General features: G+C 41.3%; 1 protein-coding gene across 8 annotated transcripts in view; it reads left to right on the forward strand.

The window, feature by feature from the left end:
- The window catches only part of LOC140199383 (double-stranded RNA-specific editase 1-like), a 340,274-nt gene that overhangs the window by 291,346 nt on the left and 22,295 nt on the right, over nucleotides 1–26,633 (forward strand). For all 8 annotated transcript variants that reach the window (XM_072261374.1, XM_072261375.1, XM_072261376.1 and 5 more), the window contains 3 exons: nucleotides 3,885–4,036; nucleotides 6,296–6,464; nucleotides 25,804–25,985. In XM_072261374.1, coding sequence (XP_072117475.1) covers nucleotides 3,885–4,036; nucleotides 6,296–6,464; nucleotides 25,804–25,985 — 503 coding nt within the window. The remainder of the gene's footprint in view (nucleotides 1–3,884; nucleotides 4,037–6,295; nucleotides 6,465–25,803; nucleotides 25,986–26,633) is intronic.

Genomic DNA, 26,633 nt, shown 5'->3' on the forward strand with positions numbered 1-26,633 from the left:
GTCTGGTGGTATTTATGCCCCTGTTGTTCATCCCTTCTGATTGGTTAGTCCTCATTCTACCAGATGTCTACTGTCTCACCTTGTTTATAGTCGAATTCCAGTTCTTATTTAGAGCAAGACCTTTGTCTTTGTTAAAACACTTTTCCTCTCATTTTATTTCAATGGCTTCCTTCACCAGGTGGTCCCTAAAGCCATTGGCACAGCACAGTAGTTTTGTGCTGTTGAAGTCAATCCTATGGCCATTGCAAATACAGTGTTCTGCTACCACCAATTTCTCTGGGTGACCCAAACGGATACACCACCTGTGCTCCTTGATGCAGGTTTCCAACATGTGTCCCGTCTGGCTGATATATGCTGCTGCGCATTCACAGGGAATTCTGTAAATGCCAGCTGTCCTGAGTGCCAGTTCATCTTTGACCTGTGTAAATAGTGTGGCCTCTTGGACTCCAGGCACTCCAGCAGTTCCACAACCATCTGAACAGCCAAATATTCAATTTACGATAGAGGTGGAGAAGAATGATTGCCTCCCATTCCTGGACACTTGTACAACTGATCTGGATGGTAGCTTTGGATATGGCGTCTGTCAGGAACCCACTCACATAGGCTTGTACCTCACCAGTAACAGCTACCGTCACACCTCCCAGCACAGAGTGTTGCTTTTTACTTTGATTAACCGTGTGAACACTATCTTGGACTCCACGAGGAAATAAAACGATTATGCACAGCGTAACTATAGAATGGCTACAAGGTGAAGGAAATCAATCAGGCCTTTAAGAAGACCGAAGGAAAAAGCAGGAAACCGAACAACAAGGAGGAACCGGTCATGACTGCCTGTCTTCCCTATATTTGCACAGTTTCTGGAGAGATCACCAGGATCCTGAAGTAATACTGGATTAATACCATCCACAAGCCTGAGGAAGCTCAAATCACAGCTTACGTGGGTCAAAGGTGAGCTGGGACTCGGGACAGCTGGCATTTACAAGATCCGCCGTGAATGCGAAGCAGCATATGTCGGCCAGACAGGATGCATGTTACAACTTCGCATCGAGGAGCACAGGAGGTGTATCCGTTTGGGTTACCTGGAGACATTGGTAGCTACAGAAGATTGCATACACGATGGCCATAGGATTGACTTTGACAGCACAAAACTACTGTGCCGTGGCAATGGCTTTTGGGACTACCTGGTGAAGAAAACCATTGAAATAAAAGTAGAGGAAAAGAATTTTAACAAAGATGACAGTTTTGCTCTAAGTAAGAACTGAAATTCGATTGTAAACAAGGTGGGACAGCGGAAATCTAATTGGATGAGGACTAACCAGTCAGGAGAGATGGATGACGGGATATAAATACCATGCCCAGGCATCATTCCTGATGAAGGTGGCAGAGTTTATCATCGAAACATTGGTTAAACCTGATACCTGTGCCCGGCTGGAAGCCTGAGAAGAGTGTATTTGGCTTTTTAACATACTTTCCAAAACTGTGTGGGTTATTTCTACAACACATTGTTTTAACTACTGAAACAGAATTTCACCCATAATCAGCACCCTCAAAGTAACAAATTATGCTATCAATGACTGAGGCCATGGTGCTTTAATCTCAGTGTGGCCTTTAACATGGACTCTATTCCATTCCTTCATTTCTGAACATTCAAAGTTCAAAGTAAATTTATTATCAAAGTACATATATGTCACCATATACTACCCTGAGATCCTTTTTCTTGCAAGTATTGACAGTAGAACAAAGAAATACGTTGGGATCCTACACAGAAAGATTGATGGCTATGCAAAAGACAAACTCTGCAAATACAAAAATAAAATAAATACATAGAAAATGAATAATACTGAGAACATGATTTGTAGAGTCTTTGAAAGCGAATTCGCACGTTGTGGAATCATCCCAAAACCAACCCACTCCTTCAACTGCACTCTCTCTCCTTGCTCACCTTTTCTCCAACCTCCAGAGACTTCAGTTGGTCCAAAGTGCTGTGTCTGTAATCCAGTATCATGGTTGGACACGAGACCGTAGATACCAGAATCTGGAGCAACACAGAAAGCGCTGGAGGAATTTAGCAGGTCAGGAAAACTTAACTGAGGGCCCCTTCATCTGGACTGGGATCACCTACGTGATCTCCCAGTTCTATTATTGTCAAGTTGAAAATACTATTCTCATGTTTGATACCCTGCATAATGCTTTTTCTTTTTAACTCTTTCAAAACACTTACTTCCTCTAACCAACCTTTGAATTCCTTTTTGGACTTCCTTGACATCGCCACCTCTTTGCTCCCCTTTAATATCTTTCTTAAATCCTAACTTTGACCAGCTCTATTATCTTCTTTTGCTTCTCTATCTTCTTTTTGTTTTCGAGCCTCAATGAATCACCTTAGATTAATAATGCATTAAATTTGCTTTATAAATCCATGAAGGCAAATGAGGCTGCAAATGCTGCTTCCTGGTACATTCATATGATGCATAGGTTCACCTGCACTTCTTCCAACCCAGTCTACTGTATTCAGTGATTATGGTATGCCCTCCTGTACATTGGAGAAACCAAGCATTGACTCGTCAGCTAGGTACTTGTGCTCCATCTCCAACATCCATCTCAAGTATCCAGTTGCATGTCATCTTTACTCTCTTTCCCACTCCTACACTGACCTGTTTACCCTTGGTCTTCTCCTTTGCTACTGTGAAGTCAAGCACCAGTAGGAAGAATAATATCTCATATTCCACTTTGGTATTTTACAGTCAAATGTTCCAAACATTCGATTTTCCGATTTCAGGTAACCCACGCGCTGGTTGTTCTTCTCCCACGCATATTTAGCTGTCTACCTAGTTTTTTCTTTGTTTACTTTTCCCACTTCCCCTATTGTTCCATCTTTCCTTCATCCCCTTCACAAATGATCATAGTATAGAACACTACAGTGCACAAACAGGCCCTTCATCCCATCTAGTCCATGCTGAACTATTCCCTATCAGCCTTTGTTCCACCAATAACTGATATTGCTGTGCACTGGCAATCTTTCCTTTACACTCTCTCAGTCTTGATGCAGTTTCTCGGCCCAAAATGTGGACATACACCTTTTGCCACCATAAATGTTGTTTTACCCACTGAGTGCTTCCAGCATTCTGTTTTGTAAATGCATGTTGTTGTAATAGATACTGAGAAGGAATGAAAATGTGCATATATATTCCAGCTTTCTGTAAATTTATTTCCAGGATCTAGGTAAACTGGAACTCATCCCTAAGTGTTTTTGACAAAATAATATTGATCCACTATCTTAACCATCTGCAGATTTTGAGAATTTTGGGTAAGGAGTTCTAGTGGTGATAGGGAAGGAATGTGAAATGTGTCCATATAAGGATAGTGTACGACTTGGAAGAGAACTTTCAGGTGCTTCTGTTCTTGCGGCTTCTATATGCAACCAAGAAATTGTAATAGGGATATTAATGATTGTAAAGCAATATGACCAAGGTTACAAGTTCACAGAGATAATAAAATCTTTCATATTGATGATTAGATTGTTACTTGGAAACTATTGATCAAAATTGCACAATTTTTCTGATATTTCTGTGTGATCCCTTGTGCCGCTAAAATGAGATGACAAGTAGATTTCAACTTTTCTGAATAAAGAAAGTTCAGTTCTATCCATTATTTTCATCAATCTCATAATGCTCTTCAGGAATATACCATTTCCCCCTTTCCAAATATTCCAATGCATTTGGTAAGTGTGTTGGAAAACTACTTGAATCTTTTATATTTAAGTCTAAAGTAACCTTGAGTGATATATTTAAATATACTTTCTTTGCAGGTAGCCTGGCATACAAAATTGCAATGATATATCTAAAGTATATAAAGTTGTACAAATAATACTTTCTTCTCTTTTAAAGCAACAAAACAGAAGACCATCATAAATCCATTTTTGTTCGGTGCGAAGGTGGTGGTTTCAAAATGAAAGAAAATGTGCAGTTCCACCTTTATATCAGTACATCACCGTGTGGAGATGCCCGTATTTTCTCCCCACATGAGGCAGCAGTAGAGGGTAAGGATTTTTTGTCCATTTCTTTCGCAGAAGTATAACAGGGGAAGAACCCATCCACAATTTTAGTCACTTCCTGGCTTTTGTGAATGAAGATGGTCACCTCAACAAATCTTAGATTTCTTTTAACCTTATTATTTTATTCACTGGCTAATCATTTCAGAAACTTGAAATGATGGCAATTTGGCTAGGGTTATTGTGTTAGGAGCATAAAGAAAAATATTCAGCTAGAAGGGTTATGGAAAGTGGATAAAAATTAATTTTTCAGGTTGATGATCCCACACTAAGAACTGCAGTAAGACTCCAATAATCTGACATCTGATTATTTGGAAAGGATGATAATTCAGCGCATAGCTCACTTATTAAACTGGAATGAAAGCCACATGTCTGGAGTGCAGGCAGGGAGCATGTGGCCAGGGCCTGAAGTCTGGAGTGCGGCTGAAACTGGGATCTAGACCACGGATCATGGTCAAACTGGGGTTAGATCTGGAATACCAGGAACATGATCCGGAGTGCTTATACCTTTCCACTCCATTTAAGCCCACCAGGCTCAGTGGAAAACTTGATAGTACTGTGTCACATGCAAAACAAGTGAAGTGAATATTAATAGGAATATTAAATGGGTATTAATAGGAGTGAACATCAAATAGTCAAGAAAATTTTGCTGGTCTGGCACCACCAGAGTTCTAAACCTGCTGAATTATCGAAGTTGTACTGCAGTATGAGTAATATATAGTATCTTCGATAATATCGTATGCAGCTTAATTATTTTCTGCTGCATTTCATTTGGCATTTCTGACCTAAGCAATATTTTGTGGATACATTGAATTTGTTCTGTCTGAGATAGGACCAATAAAATAAATATTTTTGAACATTTCCTTGCCACAACAGATGGCTATCACTACAAATCAAAAATGAATATTTCAGGCCAGTTATAACACAAAGGAAGATGATTTTTTTTTTATTTATTTAGAGATATAGCTGGAATATTCCCTCACAGCACAATGAGTCGTCCACTCGGCAAGCTACCTACTTAACTCTAACCTAATCACAGGACAATTTATAATGACCAATTAACCTACTAACCAGTACATCTTTGGACTGTAGAAGGAAACTGGAGCACTCGGTGGAAACCCATATGATTCACGGGGAGAACAAACAAACTCCTTACAGACGGTGCTGGAGTTGAACTTCAAAATCTGACAGCCTGAGCTGTAATAGTGTTATGCTAACCCCTACACTGGATTGTTAGAAGTTAATCATCCCAGCTTCATGACATTAAAGCAGGGGCTCATGGGTGTCTTATGCCGAACTATCTTCAGTGACTTTCCTTCCATCATGAGGTCAGAAATGGTGATGTGCTGTAATCAGTTAATAATGTTTAGTTCTATTCACAACTCCTTAGCAAAGGCAGCAGTCCATATCTCCATTTGGTATGACCTACACAATATGCTGGTGTGGGGCTGATAAATCACTTCACATCACAATGTGTCAGGCGATGACCATCTCCAACAAAAATGACTGATCACCTATTCTTGATATTTATTGCCATTGCCATACTCCTATCATTAACATGCAAAAACTCAATTAGACCAGTCATGAAAATAATGTCATGTTTTATTTGTTCACAGAATGTAGCTATTGGTGATACTAGTATCCTAGTGGTGTTAGGAATCTACCACTTGTGTGTTCCTAATGCATGTACATGGTAGATAAAGTTGGTCCTTGATAACTTTCTTGATTCTTGATATGGGCCAGACTGATAAGGAAGGCAGTTTTTTTGGGCAGCCCAATATCTTTGTGGTTACTGCTAATGAAACTTTTTTAATTCCATACTGATTTAATTTCTTGAATTTAAGTGACTTTTTGTGCCTTTGATGGGATTTGAATTTGTGTCCCTGGCTGTTATCTTAGCCACAACATCACTATACTCTAAAAGAACAGGTCAGGTGCTGGATATCCTTTGGTGTGTGACTCATTTCCTGATACCCTAAATACTTCAAACATCTACAAGCCAAAGTTTAGGAGCGGCATGGAATACTTTCCACTTGACTGAATAAATGGGGCTCCGAAAAATCTTCAAAAGCTTGGCAGCATTTATCATAAACTTTTTCCAACGTAACTGAAATTGCTTAATATACATGACATGAATTGAAAGAAATGTTTTTTAAAATATTTTTCACTGGTTATTAATGCCATATCTAAATCTACTAATGTACATTGAACTGTTGCTATTATTACATTTTATTCCTGAAATGTTAGATCAGGGAGACAAACATCCAAATCGGAAGGCACGAGGTCAGCTCAGGACAAAAATTGAATCAGGTGAAGGGACGATTCCGGTGAGATCCAGCAATACAATTCAGACGTGGGATGGCGTGTTACAAGGAGAACGTTTGCTTACCATGTCATGTAGTGATAAAATAGCCAGGTCAGTAACATAATTTGCAATGTTTTATTTTGTATGTCCATTAAGGAACTGGCAAATCTGTGATTTGATGATTGATTGAATCAAGTAAATAGAACTGGAAATTTTTCGATGCTTGGAAACAAAGAGGGTATAAAGGTCTTCCCAAACCAGAAACCCTGGATCAGTAGTTCCGTGCAAGCAGCACTTCCCACACAACAAAGAGCTTATGCTGCTGGCAATCAGCAGGAGCTCAAGAAAAGCAGCTACGATCTGCGCAAAGCTATCAAAGCTGTGAAACAACAATACAGGGACAAGATTGAGTGAAGATTCACAATGAATAGCATACGTGACTTGTGGCGAGGGTTGCATACCAACGCAGACTTCAAAGCCAAATGTAGTGGTGCCACCAACATCACAGCCTCTCTCCCAGATGAGCTCAATCACTTTAACACTCTCTTTGATGTCACTAACTCTGAGCCTCCAAGGAAAGCCACCACTACAACCTGCAACCTGGTCATCTCTGAGGCTGAGGTACGTAGATGTTTCAAACAGGTGGACAGTCACAAGGTTATGGGATCGGACGGCATCCCAGGGCAAGTACTCAGGATGTGCGCAGCACAACCGGCAGGTGTGTTTATAGACATTTTTAATCTCTCGCTCTCCCAGTGTAGAGTGCCCTCTTGCTTCAAATTATCCACCATTGTCCCTGTACGAAAAAAGACTAAAGTAACATGTCTGAACGACTGGCGCCCTGTCACACTCGTCTCAATAATAAGCAAATGCTTTGAGAAGCTGGTCAAGGACTACATCTGCAGCATGCTACCACCCAAACTGGACCCCCTATAATTTACTGACCCACACAACCGATCGACAGACAACACAGTAGCCACTGCTCTACATACCGTCCTTAAACGTGGAGAAGGAGGATGCTTATGTGAGAATGCTGTTCTTGGATTACAGCTCAGCATTCAACACCATAATTCCATCCAGGCTTGTCAGGAAGCTCAGAGACCTCGGCCTTGACCCTGCCTTGTGCAGCTGGATTCTGGACTTCCTGTCAGATCACCGGCAGGTGGTAACAGTGGGCTCCCTCACCTCTACCCCTCTGACACAGTGGAAGAAGTCGTCTCTCTGACCAGTGGTGAAGAGAAAACAACCTCTCCCTCAATGTCGCAAAAACAAAGGAGCTAGTTGTGGATTACAGGAGGAATGGAGACAGGCTATCCCCTATTGACATCAATGGATCTGGGGTTGAGCGGGTAAACAGCTTTAAGTTCATCGGCATCCACATCACCGAGGACTGCATGTGATCTGTACACACCAGGTGTGTGGTGAAAAAGGCACAACAGCACCTCTTTCACCTCAAATGGTTGAGGAAGTTTGGTATGGGCCCCCAAATCCTAAGAACTTTCTACAGGGGCATAATTGAGAGCATTCTGACTGGCTGCATCACTGCCTGGTATGGGAACTGTACCAACCTTAATTGCAGGATTCTGTAGAGAATGGTACGGACAGCCGGGTGCATCTGTAGTTGTGAATTTACCATGATTCAGGACATTTACAAAGACAGGTGTGAAAAAAAGGGCCCGAAGGATCATTGGGGACCCGAGTCACCCAATCTATTCCAGCTGCTACCATCCAAGAAACTGTACCGCAGCATAAAAGCCAGGACCAACAGGCTCCAGGACAGCTTGTTCCACCAGGACATCAGGCTGATTAACTCATGCTGATTTGAGTGTATCTCTATGTTATATTGACTGTTCTATTTATTATAAATTACTATGATTGCACATTTAGATGGAGAATAACGTAAAGATTTTTACTCCTCATGTATGTGAAGGATGTAAGAAATAAAGTCAATTCAGTTCAATTCAACATGACCTCCTTCACCCACCACCTTGGTATTGAAATTCAGTTTGCACAAAACTCAAGCCATGTGTGTGTGAGAAATTCACGTTGGCCTGGAACAGCATGCAAAACAGTGGAGAGGATCAGGACTGGTACCGGCAGGATGATGGGGCATGCTTGATCAAGTGTTGAAGGAAGGGGGTGAGGCAGATAAGAGAAAGGCAAGTAGTATTGATGGATGAGGGGGACAGTATTTAGACTGAAACCTGGGAGAGGTATGTGGGTGGTATCTGGTAAGATACAGCATTCGATTGAGGGGAGGGGGTGGAATGGGTGGATGGCAAATTACTCAAGATGGGTGATTGGAAAAGGGAGTGGTAGGGTGAGTGTCATAGAAAGAATTTAAGAGGATTTATCTGCAAATTAAAAGATACCTCAAACTTTAAGGCAGCATATGAGGTGTGTTGCTCCTCTGTAAACAATACTGCAGACCGGTCTCCTTTTATTTGAATGATCTCCCATTTGGAGGGCTTCAGTTGCTCAGTTAGATTTTACCATTTGTGATAGGTTATACTTGCCTAGCAACCTCCATTTGCCCATATCATACACAAGGAGGACCTGGATCAGATTTCATTAAGTGTCCAGCATGTTGTCAAAAAAAACCTAATGACTAGTAAACATGAGGAAATCTGCAGATGCTGGAATTTCAAGCAACACACGTAAAAGTTACTGGTGAACGCAGCAAGCCAGGCAGCATCTCTAGGAAGAGGTACAGTCGACGTTTCGGGCCAAGACCCTTCGTCAGGACTAGTAGTCGTCTATCTTTTCTTCTTTTTGACAAATTCAGCAATCAGCAATCTAAGGGTTTCAGATGCTCATTTCTTTAAAAAGAAGGAACAGAATTGGTTTACAGTCAGATTAATTCTTCATGTTTTGCATTTAAATATATCAGTCAGGATTTTACAGCCTCTTTCTGTAAAATCCTTTTTTGTTATCGGTGCTTGCAGAATCTATTCTGCTTGAAGAGTTTACAATCATCTCTCTGCTAAACATAAAACATGATCTATATCATGCAGCACATTTTTAATATTGGTTTTGGGTGGGTTATTAGAATTTTGTAACATGAAAACTAAACATCATGGATCGTGTCTGCTAGCTCAGCTCAACTCTAATTGTTGCTTAGCTTTAAAGGACAATGAGGCAAAGACCAATTAGACCTTTTATCAGTTAGTCCTGACGAAGGGTCTCGGCCTGAAATGTCGACTGCACCTCTTCCTAGAGATGCTGCCTGGCCTGCTGCGTTCACCAGCAACTTTGATGTGTGTTGCTTGAATTTCCAGCATCTGCAGAATTCCTGTTGTAGACCTTTTATCTCTTGTGACAAACTTAAGTTGCATAACTATAATAACAGCAGCTGCTAAGCCTGAATACAAAGGAGTCTTTTTTATCAGGACAGTGTCCTCAGTTCCCTTCTTTACAGCTTTAAAAGTTGGTCTTGCACTTTAAACAGAAGTGAAGATCAAATCAAATACTGAGACAAGTGAAGCGTATGCCTCAAGTTCATCTGCTAAAGATTGTGCTAATTGTCTAATGCATGGACTGCTTGACAAAAATCAGACAATGCTTCAGGAATTTAGACATTCCTGCTGGTAACAGGAAGCACTGCCTTCCTCTACAGAAGCAAGGTCAGACTGGGGTGGTCACCATCCTTGCCAAGCCAGAAACCAAGCCATGCACCATCTTCCATCTGGGAACTGGACCTTCAGCCGCTGTGGGAAGGCTTGCTGCTCATACATCAGTGTTTACTTCCACACCAGTGAAAAGCACTGCTTTGTCAAGTCTCTGATATGTCAAGGTATTAGACATTCACCTTAAGAATTAAGACCACGTGATTACAACGGCTGTGTTAAATTAGCACCAAGAGATTTCCCTGAAAGAAAAGGGATTGTTTCTCAGTTACCAACCTGGTCTTGTTTGAGAATTTTGTTCCCTAATTTTGAGGGTTTTTTTTAAAATAGATTGTATTTGTATAGCTGACATTTCCTTGTTAGTTTCTTAAACTGTTAACTTAAACACAATGGGAAACACTTTGATGAACAATCACCACATTTTTGTCTAGTTCAATAGAAAGTTCTTCTGCATCTCTTTGAAAGGCTTTGCTTAGTTTACCAATTCAGAATCAGAATCAAGTTTAATATCACTGGCATATGTTGTGAAATTAGTTGTTTTGTGGCAGCAGTACATTGCGATACAGAATAATTTTTAAAAAGCTATAAACTGCAATAAAGTATATCTAAAAAATTAAATAAGTAGTGCAAAAACAGAGGGAAAATATAGTGTCGTGGTGTTCATGGGTTCATTGTCCATTCAGAAATTTGATGGCATAGGGGAAGAAGCTGTTCCTGAAACATTGAGTGTGTGTCTTCAGGCTCCTGTACATCCTCATTGATGGTAGCAATGAAAAGAGTGTGTATCTTGGGTGACATGGTGGGGGGGGGGGGGGTCCTTAATGACGGAGACTGCCTTTTTGAGGCTTCGCCTTTTGAAGGTGTACTCAATGCTGGGGAGGCTAGTGCCTATGATGGAGCTGGCTGATTTTGCAACTTTCTGCAGCTTTTTCCAATCCCATACAATGCCCCCTCATACCAGACAGTGATGCAACCAGTTAGAATGCTCTCCATGGTATATTTGTAGAAGTTTGCAAGTGCTGTTGGCAACACTTCCGCAAATTCCTAATCAAATACAGGTGTTGTCATGCCTTCTTTGTAACTGCATGAATATGTTGGGCCCAGGATGGATCTTCAGAGATGTTGACTCCCAGGAATTTGAAACTGCTCAACCTTTCCTGAAATCTCACGATTTTCCCTTGCCCTGTAGTCCACTGTCTGTTCCACGGTTTTACTGATGTTGAGTGCAAGGTTGTTGTTGCAACACCAGTCAGCCAGCTGACCTGTCTCACTCCTGTATGACTGCTCATCGCCATCTGAAATTCTGCCAACAATAGTTGTGTCATTGGCAAATTTATAGATGGCATTTAAGCAGTGTCTAGTCACACAGTCATGGGTGTAGGGAGAATGGTGGGCTAAGCATGCATCCTTGAGGTGTGCCTTTGTTGATCATCAGTGAAGAGGATACTTTCTCCCAGTGAGGAAGTCAAAGATCCAGTTGCAGAGGGAGGTACAGAGGTCCAGACTTTGGAACTTACTGATTAGAACTTGAGGTATGATTGTGTTGAATGCTGAGCTGTAATCAAACAGAAGCCTGTGATAGGTATTACTATTCTCCTAATATATAGAATCAGAATCAGGTTTATTATCATCAGCATGTGACGTGAAATTTATTAACTTAGCAGCAGCAGTTCAATGCAATGCATTATGTAGAAGAAAAAAGTATGTTAAAAGAAATGAGGTAGTGCCCAAGGGTTAAATGTCCATTTAGGAATCGGATGGCAGAGGGGAAGAAGCTGTTCCTGAATCACTGAGTGTGTGTTTTCAGGCTTCTGTACTTCTTACCTGATGGTAACAGTGAGAAAAGGGCATGCCCTGGGTGCTGGAGGTCCTTAATAATGGATGCTGTCTTTCTGAGACACTGCTTCCTGAAGATGTCCTGAGAAAAATAGGGGACAAACTCTCCTCTACGATCACTCTGAGCACTGGTGCCCCACAAGGCTGTGTACTCAGCCCCCTGCTGTACTCACTGTAGACCGGAAGAAGCTGCAGAAGATCGTGAACATGGCGCAGCACATCACAAAAACCAATCTTCCGTCCTTGGACTCACTTTACATTGCACACTGTCGGAGCAGTGCTGCCAGGATAATCAAGGACACGACCCACCCAGCCAACACACTTTTCGTCCCTCTTCCCTCCGGGAGAAGGCTCAGGAACTTGAAGTCTCGTACAGCCAGATTTGGGAACAGCTTCTTTCCAACTGTGATAAGACTGCAGAACGGATCCTGACCCGGATCTGGACCGTACCCTCCAAATATCCAGACCTGCATCTCAGTTTTTTTGCACTACCTTACTTTCCATTTTTATATTTTCTATTTATGATTTATAATTTAATTTTTTAATATTTACTATCAATTTGTAATCCAGGGAGCGGGAAGTGCAGAATCAAATATCGCTATGATGATTGTACATTCTAGTATCAATTGTTTGGTGACAATAAAGTATAAAGTGTAAGTACTTTGTAGGTTAGTACCCAAGAAGAATGATACATCTTACGATGCACTCAGACACATCATCAGTGATATAACCCCAGGCTCACAGGGTGTTTCAGGTCTTTCAACATTAGACACCCTCACCCAGGGGACCCAGGCGGGGTTGATCAGGCCCCGATTTGTGCCTGAGTAGCATTCTGCCATGAATCCATTCTACCATAGAATGGTAGCATTCTACCAATTGAATAATTACTTTGGTTCTGTCTTCACTAAGGAGGACATAAATAATCTTCCAGAAATAGTAGGGGACAGAGGGTCCAGTGAGATGGAGGAACTGAGCGAAATACTTGTTAGTAGGGAAGTGGTGTTAGGTAAATTGAAGGGATTGAAGACAGATAAATCCCCAGGGCCAGATGGTCTGCATCCTAGAGTGCTTAAGGAAGTAGCCCAAGAAATAGTGGATGCATTAGTGATAATTTTTCAAAACTCATTAGATTCTGGACTAGTTCCTGAGGATTGGAGGGTGGCTAATGTAACCCCACTTTTTAAAAAAGGAGGGAGAGAGAAACCGGGGAATTACAGACCGGTTAGCCTAACGTCGGTGGTGGGGAAACTGCTGGAGTCAGTTATCAAAGATGTGATAACAGCACATTTGGAAAGCGGTGAAATCATCGGACAAAGTCAGCATGGATTTGTGAAGGGAAAATCATGTCTGACGAACCTCATAGAATTTTTTGAGGATGTAACTAGTAGAGTGGATAGGGGAGAACCAGTGGATGTGGTATATTTGGATTTTCAGAAGGCTTTTGACAAGGTCCCACACAGGAGATTAGTGTGCAAACTTAAAGCACATGGTATTGGGGGTAAGGTATTGATGTGGATGGAGAATTGGTTAGCAGACAGGAAGCAAAGAGTGGGAATAAACGGGACCTTTTCAGAATGGCAGGCGGTGACTAGTGGGGGTACCGCAAGGCTCAGTGCTGGGATCCCAGTTGTTTACGATATATATTAATGACTTGGATGAGGGAATTAAATGCAGCATCTCCAAGTTTGCGGATGACACGAAGCTGGATGGCAGTGTTAGCTGTGAGGAGGATGCTAAGAGGATGCAGAGTGACTTGGATAGGTTGGGTGAGTGGGCAAATTCATGACAGATGCAATTTAATGTGGATAAATGTGAAGTTATCCACTTTGGTAGCAAAAATAGGAAAACAGATTATTATCTGAATGGTGGCCGATTAGGAAAAGGGGAGGTGCAACGAGACCTGGGTGTCATTATACACCAGTCATTGAAAGTGGGCATGCAGGTACAGCAGGCGGTGAAAAAGGCGAATGGTATGCTGGCATTTATAGCGAAAGGATTTGAGTACAGGAGCAGGGAGGTACTACTGCAGTTGTACAAGGCCTTGGTGAGACCACACCTGGAGTATTGTGTGCAGTTTTGGTCTCCTAATCTGAGGAAAGACATCTTTGCCATAGAGGGAGTACAAAGAAGGTTCACCAGATTGATTCCTGGGTTGGCAGGACTTTCATATGAAGAAAGACTGGATGAACTGGGCTTGTACTCGTTGGAATTTAGAAGATTGAGGGGGGATCTGATTGAAACGTATAAAATCCTAAAGGGATTGGACAGGCTAGATGCAGGAAGATTGTTCCCAATGTTGGGGAAGTCCAGAACAAGGGGTCACAGTTTGAGGATAAAGGGGAAGCCTTTTAGGACCGAGATTAGGAAAAACTTCTTCACACAGAGAGTGGTGAATCTGTGGAATTCTCTGCCACAGGAAACAGTTGAGGCCAGTTCATTGGCTATATTTAAGAGGGAGTTAGATATGGCCCTTGTGGCTACGGGGATCAGGGGGTATGGAGGGAAGGCTGATACAGGGTTCTGAGTTGGATGATCAGCCATGATCATAATAAATGGCGGTGCAGGCTCAAAGGGCCGAATGGCCTACTCCTGCACCTATTTTCTATGTTTCTATGAATCACTACTCCTGATCCACAGCCATCTCGAGGCTTTCTCTGCTGCCTTTATGGTGTTCCTGACGGCTTTCCTCTCCTAGGCTCCTGAGATACCCATACAGCTGTAGGTTTGGGAGAGGGATTGGCCAGCGCTATGGGCATACATTGAGCCTGCCACCCTTTGCTGTAGCACTCCTACACCAAGTCTTGGTACTTTCTTTTTCCTTTCATGCCTACTCCATCCATTCTTCCCAGAGACAGTCAGCTCCAACTCTGACAGTAGCACTATGTCTGGCCTAAGCATGGTCGAAAAGATATGCTCAGGGAATCTGAGTTGTTTCCCCAGACTGACTCTCAGTTGCCAGTCCTTTGCTGTCTCTAGGAGGCCGACATGCTCCTTGGATTGGATTTGAGCTTTCTTCCCTGCCTTGATAAAAGCAATTGCTTGCTTCGGTGGGCGATGGCTGTGCACAAGGTGTCAGCCACTGTCTTCAGCACCTGGTTGTGGCACCATTGATAATGTTCCTCCCCCAAGGCTTTTGGCAGCAGCTGAGGATGTGCTCTAATGTCCCCTTCCCTCAATACAGGGAGCATGCTGGTGTTTTGGCCTTGCCCCAGCAGTAGAGGTTCACTGGGCTTGATAAGATGTCATAGACTGACTGGATCAAGAACTTGATGTGGTGGGATTCATTTTGCCAAACGTCCCCCCCACGAGATGTCATGCTCCACTGCCTGGTCCCATCTTGTCAATGTGCCTTAATGCCGTATGCCAGCAATCTTGCTGGCACGTAGCTCCTCCACAGCAGTTCACACCTCATGCTGGACCAACTGGCACTTCGCTCTTCCTAGCACCTTATTGTAGCGAACTGTTGGGAAGCAACCTAAGCCTGCCCATCCTGATGCCACTGAGCCCACCAGCACACTATGGCATGGCTGTGCTTTGGCTTGTTCAACTGTATCCTGTGCCCTCCACCTCCTGCCCATCCTCACCTGAATGCCAGCATATGAGACCTTTCGGTCTCTATATTTCAGCACTTCTCTTGCGTGGGTGACCATAAGCTCCTCGCTCACACTGCTGGTGGGGAGTTTCATTCTATTTTCCTTCCCATACAAGGCAACGCTGCTTAGGCTCTTCAGTAGACCCAGGCACCTCCATAGAGGTTGGCTGAGTTTTCCCTCAATAGTCTCAACTGTTGAAAGTAGGACATCATAGGCTATCAGAGGCTACAAGATCCGAGGAGAATACCATGCTGGCAAATCCAAGCCTTGAATTTACCCGACAACCCTGACTTATCTACAGCAGTCAACCATTGCTGCAGCTCTTCTGCAGCTGCTTTGATGAATGCTTGGATGCTGTGTCCTTTAGTGAGCCGTTAAACACCTTGCCAAGGCTCTTCAACGTCTTCTCTGATAGGCTTGGAATTTGGGTGATCCAAGGCCAAGTGGAGAGCCAGCGAGATTACGTCCACTGTGGACCTGTTGTGGCAAAAGGTAAATTGCAGCAAGTCTAGGTCCTTGCTTTGGCAGGAGTTGATTCTAGCCATGACCATCTTCTTCACAGTAGATGTGAGTGCCATTGGATGACAGTCATTGAGGTAGCTCACCCTGCTCTTTTTGGGCACTGGTATGATTGTTGCCCTTTTGAAGCAGATGGGAACCTCTGACGACTGGAGTAGTGAGAAATTGAAGATGTCCTTGAACACACACCAGTTGGTTGCCATAGGTTTTCAGAGCCTTACCAGATACACCATCAGGGCCTGACCCTAACCCTCTTGAAAGATATCCTGATGTTGGCTTCTGAGCCAGAGATCACAGAGTCACAAGATACTGCAGGGATTCACACAAGTGTAGTTTTATTCTCCCTTTCAAAATGTTCATGAAAGAAGTTGAGCTCATCTGGGAGTGAAGCATCACTGCCATTCATGATGTTAGATTTTACTTTTTAAGGAAGCAATGACCTGCAAACCTTCCCAGAGTGATATACATCCGATTCAGTCTTCTAATTGTTCTTAAAATTATCCTTGCTCTTAAAATAGCCTTTGTCACAGATCCAGTCTTCAGCAGACTACGAATCTCTTGGTTCATACACAGCTTTTGGTTTGGGTATGTCTGGTATGTTCTCAAAAGCATACACTCATCACACAGTCTTGAAGTTGGTGACAACTCTGGAGTAATCATCTAGAATTGAAGATGAATTCCTGAATATTGTGCAGTCCACCAACTCAAAGCTGTACGGTAAGCGCTCCTCTGCCTCCCTTGACCATGCCTTCTTGATCCTCACCACTGGTGCTGCTGTCTTTCATCTCTGCCTGAACACTGGGAGTAGAAGTACAGCCAGGTGATTGGACTTTCCAAAGTGTGAGCATGGGTTGACACAGTAAGCATTCTTGATGGTGGTCAAGTTGTTTACTCCTCTGGTTCCACAGATGATATGTCGGTGGTAGTTGTTCAGAGACAACTTTTCGCTGACCTGGTTAAAATCCTTCACAATGATAGGGAACGCATCAGGGTGCACAGTTTGGTGCCTGGTGTGCTCAGCTCATCTATAGCCTACCTGATGTTGGTCTGAGGTGGAATGTACATTACTACCAGGGTGATGGCAGAAAACTCCCTCTGCAGATAAAAAGGACAACATTTGACCGCTAGATGTTCCAGGTCAGTTGAGCAGAACTGAGAGAGAACCACCGTGTCTGTGAAAGATGATGAGTTAAATGTAAAGTATACTTCACCTCCTGTGCCTTTAAAATACTGTCCTTTCTTTGCAGAGAATGGTGAAGCCATCAGGCTGCACCTGAAATGGCAGGGGACAGCCATGTTTCCATGAAGAAAAGTATGCAGCGTTCCCTGCTGGTATTGCTATCTTGCTCTGGGGTCTTTAATTTTATTTTCCAGAGACTGTACACTCATCAGCAGGAGAGTCAAGAGTGGGAGTCTAAAGCCTCTGCATTTCAATCATACCTGTAGACCAACTTGGCTTCTGCGCTTCCATTTTCTTAAAGGGGAAATGCACTCACAACCTGAGTGTGCAGTCCTGGATCCACTGATTTTCAATATCGACAGATTTTTTAAACATCTTAAAATGATGTTGCTTACTGGTGCTCATGGCTGTGACTGTGGATTTCAGCTGTAGCAGTCCTGCATGGGAATATTTGATAATTTCTTTTGGAGCTGCATGCAAAGCGTAGTCCCTTATTGGTGCCATCTTGGCAATCTACTGCTCTTCTTTCCCTCTGTACACTGGAACAAAGATGGATAGAACAACTCAACGTGGAATTGTCATGAGATTTATTTCATCGGACCTTGTGGAGTTCTGTGTTGTTGAATCCTCAATCAGCTTTTGCAGTTTATATTCTGGTACTTAAACAGAACATATTATCTAAAATTTAAAGTATTTTTAAGTTATAAAATTCTATTAAAGTATATCTCATGATTTTCAGTTTTTCTCTGAATGTTTGCTCTACACGGATGTAAAGCAAACTTGGTAATTCATCTGTATGAGTGAATGAATGTATTTCTGATGTATGATTGAGTATACGGTTACTCCTGCTGGAAGCTGGAAGGCTTCTCCATCCCACCCTCCCCCCACCTTCTTTATAGGGCCTCTGCCCCTTCCCTCTTCAGTCCTGATGAAGGGTTCCGGCCCGAAACGTTGACTGATCATTTCCACAGATGCTGTCCGACCTGCTAAGTTCCTCCAGCATGTTGTGAGTGTTGCTTTGACCCCAGCATCTGCAGAGTATTTTGTGTTGACAAATAACTGTGCTGGCAGGAACACATATGAATGTGGTAGAAAATAAATCAATGAAAAAAATGTAAATTTTTAACATAACGTAAAAGTTATTTGATGTTGTTCCGATGTCACAGTGAACATAATTTCTGAACTATGGCGGGAAAGCATTGTTTAACCTAATGATCTTGTCTTGTGAGCTATTGATAAAATTTTGTTAGCGAATTCTTCTTGCTTTTCATTCATTCACAGTAAGTAGGCATTACCATCAGAGCTGGCTTTTCTATTTGTTCTTGAACATTGTAGCTCACTGAGGAATTGTATAAGAGAGTTCAGAGTCATTAATATTTCTACTTTGGTCAAGATTCACATAGGTTATAACCAGATAAGAATAGTAGATTACCCTTGCTAAATCTTCTTCAGTTATTTTTAATCATCTGGATGTTTGATAGTCTTCACTGATAACTAGATTGCAATCAAGATTATTTTTATTCTTTTAACGTGCAGCACAGGAAAATGTCCCTTAACCCACAATGTTTTGCTTATACAATGTACGTATCTTAACATTCTCTAGTCATACTAGAGGGCCCTTAATGATGGATGCTGCCTTCCTGAGGCACCAGCTCTTGAAGTCCTCAATGGTGGGATGGTTAGGCCTGTGCTGGAGCTGGCTGAGACTGCAACCAATCAGAATGCTCACCACTGTACATCTGTAGAAATTTGTAAGAGCCTTTGACGACATACCAAACGTCTCTCAGTCCCCTAATGAAATAGAGCCACTGGTTTGTGTTCTTCTTCATGACTGCATCAATATTGGACTCGAGGTAGATCGTCTGAAATATTGACACCCTGGAACTTCGAGCTGCTTACTCTTTCCACTGCTGACCCCTCAATGAGGATTGGTGTATGTTCTCCCAACTTACCTTTCCTTAAGACCGCAATCAGTTGTCTTGCTGCTGTTGAGTGCCAGATTGTTGAGACACCACTCAACCAGCCAATATACATCACATCTATATATCTGGGAATTTGGCAAGAACAGTGATGTTATCTGCAAATTTATAAATGGCATTTGAGGTTTGCCTAGTCACTCAGTTATGAGTATATAGAGAGAGAGAGAGAGAGAGAGAGCAGTGGGCTAAGCACATATTCTTGAGGTACATCTGTGTTGAACGTGTTGGTATTCTGAGCCTAGTAAAGTTATGCATTTCAATTCATTTATTGAATTTCAGCAGATCAAATGTTAAGTTAGATTTCATTTTCTCAATCAGCAGAAGATTTTCTGCAGTAACATAGCTACTGCATGCAACTTCACCCCAGTTTTATTGGAGTGCCAATGATATTACAGTATAAATCATGAGACTCTTGAATGCTGATTTAGTTGAAAATATAAAACTAATTACATGCCATCTGAGACTGTTGGTTCAAGGACCGATTGCTCTGCTGCAGAAGTCCAGAAATAATAAGTTTTATCTAAATCCACATAGGAGTAAAGCCGTGGAGTAGATTTTCCACGCCATGTACTGGAAATCTGGAATTCTTACCCTCCCGAAAAAAATGGCGGTTGGGTCAATTAATTTCTTGTAGGTTAATAGATTTTTGTTGAGTAAGGATATCAAGAGATTTGGGACAGACAGGTTGGATGATTTGAGGTACAGATCAATCATGATTTAATTGAACATGGGAACAGCCTCTAGGGGCTGAGAATGTTGTAATGTTCTTATGCCTTTCAAAATGGTCTCAGAGAGTACAACAAAAATATAAATTAAAATTGTACTTCTGCTTAAAATGAAATGACAGTAATTGGTATAATAGGTAGTAACTTGATAATGTTGAACTTAGAAATAGGTGAACATATAAATGGTTACGTTATAGAGTTAATTTTGCATTGTTGGTATTAATCTATCATCATTTGAACAATTTTGTTCTTATAAAACAGCTGTGCTATTAATGTTCCAGATATTTGTAGCATATAGCTCTACTCCAACTGCAAAACAACATCTTATTGCATATTGTGGCAAACTCTTCATTTAAATAAAAATTGAAAGTGTATGAGTTACATGCACCAGTTTCTCATATGTCATGCTGCTCATATTTTTTAAGAACTAGGAAGCATTTGGCCAATTGAGTTTATGCCAGCATTCATCATTCCTATCAGTCTTATTCCCAGTAATAAATCCATTTTCCCTCAGATGTTCATCAACTTTTCCCTGATTCTTCTGTCATCCATGTACTAGGGCAGTTTACAGCAGCCATTAAATCTATCAACATATTTTTATGTTGTGAAAGGAAACTAGAACATCTAGGAGAAATCAGAGGGATACAATACTGACAGCATCTAAAGTCTGACTTGAACATAAGTTACTGGAACCATGCTGCATTATGCCACCCAGTGTTGCTGGCTCTGGGTTTTCATATTTGATTCCATTGCAAATCCATAACACTTCCTTATATTTTTGTTGTACCTTTCAAAACCAGTTTGAAGGGCATAGGAATGTTAGAATTTTCATTTCACACCACCAGGTTCAAGAACAGTTATTACCCCTCAACCATCTGGCTCTTGAACAAAAGGGGATAACTGCACTCATTCTGTTTCTAGTGTTCCCACAACCGATGGTCTTTCTTTAAGTACTCTTTATCTTGTTACTTCGTACTCATTATTTATTGCTATTTATTTATATTTGCATTTGCGCAGTTTGTTGTTCATTGATCTTGTTTACAGTTACTGTTCTACAGATTTGCTAAGTATGCCCGCAGGAAAAAGAATCTCAGGTTTGCGTATTGACATGTATGTACTCTGATAATAAAATATTTACTTTGAACCTTGAATACCTTGTTTTACCTAATATCATCCAGTAATTGCTTGTCATTGAATGAACACCAGGTATACGTGGACTTCATCTTGCACTCATTAATCAGGTGGCCATTGATAGCTAACTGATCACTAAAGTAGAGAGATCTGAATTTTCTTTGCACATGAAACAGGAATATGGTGCCAGATTCGGCAGTTAGGTGTCAAATACAATATCAACCCTTTTATGAAAGGGATGCGAATGCAAGTATGGAATGTTGCTGCATCTATACAGGGTGTTGGTGATACCACATCTAGAGTAGTGTTCTCAGCTGTGTTCTCCTTATTTCAGGAGGGATATACTGCTCTGGAATCAGTTGGAAGAGTTGTTTTACAGGGGAATGTTTGGCTAAACTGTTCCATGAAGTTTAGAAGAATGAGAGGTTTTCTGATGATGTCTGGACTCTTATTCTGGCGAGATAAATGCTGAAAGGATGTTTCCCTTATTGGAGAGTCTCAAAGTCTGGATAAAGGGTTTCCTATTTAAGATGGTGATGAGGAGGAATTTCTTCTCTGAGAGTCATTAATCTTTTCAATTCTCTACTCAAAGGACACATTGGACTGAATCATTGAATATATTGATGAACAAGATGGTCCTGTTTTCAAATTTCTAAGTTCAACATTCAAATGTATTATCAAGTATGTAGACCATATACAACCTTGAGATTCATCTTCTTGCAGACACCTATAAAACAAAGAAACACAATAGAATTCACTAAAATAAACACACATAACAACAACCAACAAACATCCAATCTGCAAAAGAGGACAAATCAAGCAAATAATTTTTTAAAAAGTAAACAGATAACACATAGAACACGAGCTACTGAGTCCACACGAGCTGTGGAGTCAGTTCAGTGCTGAGGGAAGTGAAGCTGGTCCAGGAGCTTTTTGCCTTAAAGGATAGTTAATATTTATAGGGAATAGGCAGAAAATTGAAGCTGGGGCATTTTTAATGTGTGTTAATCACAGTGATGTAATATAATTTAATGGCAGATTGCAACTTGTTAGATACCCAATCCTGGGAGAGTGCAAATGGATGTATGTAGCTGTATGTTCTGCCCTCTCTCAGGTTGTCAGCAGCTGCCCATCAACCACTGGCCCTCTGACAGTACCCTTGCATGTACTGCTAAGACTGCCATCCCAGACTATCGCCACTCAAACCATGATGTTGCCATTTCTAGCTAGAGCCAAAGCTATTTGTTATTGAATTTTAAGGACATTTGCTGTTTCACCCCATTGAAAAAGTGTAAGTAATCACTTTTGATGAAGAACAGTAGTCCTGCTGTCACTGAAGTTTTTATGATTACCTTGACTTTAGTTGTCACCTGTTTATGTTCAATCACCAAACTATATTCAATATATGTGTAACTTAGCACAGGTTGCCAGTGTGTAGTTTTATGCCTATAGTTTAGTCTAGAAACATGCAGGGGCCAGATTTCTGTAAATGAGTAATGAATTAGAAGGAAGGTAGACATCATCTGCAATCAACATAACCTAGTTTGAACAGGGATGTTGACAGGAAGGCATCTGATGCTCAGGTTAGCAAGCCAGAATTCCTGTTGAGTTATTTTTCATTGGAAGACTGCTCAAAAATAAACTCCCAGATAAACAGAAACAAGAGAAAATCTGCAGGTGCTGGAAATCCAAGCAACACACACAAAATGCTGGAGGAACTCAGCAGACTAGGCAGCGTCTATGGAAAAGAGTACAGTCGACGTTTTGGGCTGAGACCCTTCAGCAGGACTGGAGAAAAAGATCAGGAGTAGAGTCAAAAGGTGGTGGGGAGGGAGAAACACAAAGTGATAGGTGAAATTGGGAGGGGGGATGAAGTAAAGAACTGGGAAGTTGATTGGTGAAAGAGATGCAGGGCTGGAGAAGGGAGAATCTAATAGGAGAGGACTGAAGGCCATGGAAGAAAGAAAAATCGGGGGGGGGGGGAAAGCACCAGAGGGAAGCAATGGGTAGGCAAGGAGATAAAGTGTGAGAGGGAAAAGGTAAAAGGGAACAGCATCTTGTATTCTGTCTGTGTAGTCTCCTACCTGATGGTATGAACATCGAATTCTCGAATTTCTGGTAATGGCCCCCCCCCCACTTCATCATTCTCCTTTCCATTTTCCCTCTCTCACCTTATCTCCTTGTCTGCCCGTCGCCCCCCTCTGGTGCTCCTCCCCCCTTTTTCTTTCTTCCATGACCGTCTGTCCTGTCCTATTAGATTCTCCCTTCTCCAGCCCTGTATCTCTTTCACCAATCAACTTCTCAGCACTGTACTTCACCACACCCCCTCCTGGTTTCACCTAATATCTTGTGTTTCTCCCTCCCTGCCCCCACCTTTTATCTTTACTGGCCATCTTTTTTTTTCTCCAGTTCTGCTGAAGGGTCTCAGCCCACAACGCAGACTGTTCTCGTTTCCATAGATGCTGCCTGGCCTGCTGAGTTCCTCCAGTATTGTGTGTGTGTTCCCAGATGAACAGGCTGGATTCCCACCTGTTGAAATTGCTGGTCAAGTATGACAGAGAAGTAACAATCAACTTTTGCATGGTGGAGAATGCAAGTCCTTGAGACAAGGATTATGTGGACTGTATGTGTCAACTGGGTGAGCCACATTAAGGAAGATAGGGGAGAGGCATATACTGTAGGTCCCACAAACTTCCACTCTCTCTCCCCTTGCTCACCCCTGCCCCCATCCCAGCATATAATAATGCAGTTGTAGAAATATCCCCAGGATCACCCTTAGAGAGAGGTAGCATTAATTCTTGTAGAAATCCTTCAGTTTAGATCTCTCTGAGGACTCGTTAATGATGAAATGCAAGAGTAGACCACTTGACCCCTCAAGCTAGGTCCTCCATTTAATAAGATTATTACTGATCTCATTATAACCCTGATTCTGCATTCCATCTAGTCTCAGAGTCTTGGCTATGTACTTGAAGCTGAACTTGTTTCCAAATATGGCATGCCTGAAATTGCTTGCCAGGTGAAAAAGATGAGGAGACATTGCCATATTCTGTAGTTTAATTCAAAAAACAGATGAGACTCCAGTCCTGTGTTCACACATAATAGTTATTGAATTTGTTGATGCTGAACTGAAGAAGTTATCTCATGTCTTCCTGTTGCAATTAGCACTGTTAGAGCTGATTGTTCAGATGGGTAGTCCCCTTTAATGTGTTTCCTCAAGATTAACCTTCTTGATGAAACAAACTTTAATGAGACCAAGTGTTCAGTCTTGTTATTTACCTATTGTGATCAAATTACAGCCATCTATCAAAGTTGTTTGCTGCATTTTGACAGGTTCATAGCCAGCTGATCAATTAGAGTTTTTGACTGGTCAATATGGTTCACTCATTGTCAGGCTAGCCTATACTGGTTGTGTCAAGGTGTACGGACTTTGCTCATGGTTTAGAAAAACTAGTACAGATAGCTGCTGACCTGAATGCTGCATTGGGTCAATTTACTGTCACCATGATTGGAAGAATGTCCAAACACATAGTGCTTTTGCCTTCCTTTCTGTTTATGGAGTCAGCAGGATTTCTCAGGATATCAATCATGAAGAAGGCACACCAGTGGCTCTACTGGGGAGATTTATATGCCATCAAAAACTCTAGCAAATTCCAAATATGTATAGTGGGGAGCATTTTGAGTGTGTGTATCACAGCCTGGTACAGAGCCTCCAATGCACAGGATCACAAGAGGTTGCAGAGGTTTGTAGACTACCTATTTCCATCCTGGGCCCTACCCTCCTGGCCATCGAGAAGGCAACATCCATCATAAAATTACGTCACCAGCTGGGACATACCCTCTTCATGTTACTGTCATTGGGGAGGAGATACAGGAGTCTAAAGATGGGCACTCAATGTTTTAAGAACAGCTTCTTCCCTGCTGCCAACAGATTTCTAGATGGTCCATGGATACTACCTTTATATTCACCTTTGCAGTTTTTTTTTTGTAGCTTTATATCTTGTACTGTATTGCTGCTGCAGAACAACACATTTCACAACATACGTCAGAGATAGTAAACCTAATTCGATCCTTTTAGGTCAACTAAGTGATCATATGTTGCTTAGGTGAACAAGTGATATATGCAATATGAGTAAAGTAGATGTGAATACAGAAATTATAAGCTAAAATTAAAAAATAAGGTGCTTAACAAATTCATCTCTGACTAGATGATAATGGGAACCAAATTCTACCATTGTTTTACTACATCTTGTGAATTAATCCACATCTGACAGTGTATTTATTTTTTAAATTTAATTTGTATAAAATTATTTTAATTTTCACATTTCCAGTTTAGTTTTAATATTCATGATTTAATAGTAGATGCCACTGTGGATTTCTTTCTGAGGTGGGTTGTGGTGTGGTTACAATTATGGACACAAGCTGCTTTTGCAGTTAAAGGTATAATTTAATATGTCAAGGTTCTTTAAATTGCTTGACCATTTTTTTTTACTGCTCAAGATTTAATAATGATTCCAATTTGTTATACTTGCCTAATTTGATGTACCATCTGCAATCATAAGCAGAGCTGTGCAGACCCAGTATGCGCATTTTGCAACTGTACTGAAACTAATATTGTGCTATAAGAGTGAAAGAAAAATACATGAAATGTGCCATTCATATTGGCCATGAAAATTTAAATCTATTGCTTAGTGTCTTTACTTAAGCTATCTGTGGTCATATCAAATTATCCAGGAACTTCTAGTTTAGAACAGCAGTGTAAAATGTATTACTCATGGAGAATAGGTTTTCAGTATTTGTGCTGATGTAGCTTGATGACAGATTCCTGCTTATTTCATGACACAATAATGTTCTCTAATTTCAGATGGAATGTGCTTGGAGTGCAAGGAGCTCTGCTGAGCCATTTTATGGAGCCTATCTATTTTGCCAGCATTATCCTGGGTAGTTTATACCATGCTGATCACTTATCTCGTGCAGTCTACCAGCGACTTACTGATATTGAAAACCTCCCAAGCATTTATACTCTTAACAGGCCTCTGCTTAGTGGTAAGTTCATTCTTTTTTTTTCATGGTATTGACAGGGCTGATCTAATCATTCTTATGGGATTAAGGCTGACCTTTGAGTACCTAATTCATATTTATGGGAAATTTGTGTGGCATGTTGCGAGCATCAAGATTGTTTCACTGTCTAGTTCCCCTTCAAAAAATATATTACAGTTTATGTAATCTTCCTATAAGCAATTTTTGTGAATCTGTCACAGGATTAAGAGTAGATGAGGTGATAAAATAATGTTTAAAATAAAGTGGCCAATTTTCCCTTCACAGATTGTAGCAACAGTTATAAAACAGAGGAATTTCTGCTTGAGTGCTACAATTGCTAGCCCAATAGGTCTGCTGAATGATTTGTCTCTCATGAGAAAATATTGGTCATGGTCAAATTTACAAATGTTTTATGTCCTGCCTAGAACAAGATGAAACAGCATTTTAGCCTAAATAAACTTTTGAAAGTTAGTACTGTATTTCCAATTGCAAGATGAAGAGTAGGTGAATGCATTTGTTCATCCGGAAGCAATTAGGAACTTCCAATGACTGAAGAATACAGAAGCTAATATTTTAGTTGTACTCACATTTAAACAAGGCTAACAGATATTTGAGAGAATCAAGAGATTGCAGGTGACTGAATAAGGAGTAACA

This window comes from Mobula birostris, chromosome 6 (assembly GCF_030028105.1).
Source record: "Mobula birostris isolate sMobBir1 chromosome 6, sMobBir1.hap1, whole genome shotgun sequence".
In the NCBI taxonomy this organism is placed as follows: Eukaryota; Metazoa; Chordata; class Chondrichthyes; order Myliobatiformes; family Myliobatidae; genus Mobula; species Mobula birostris.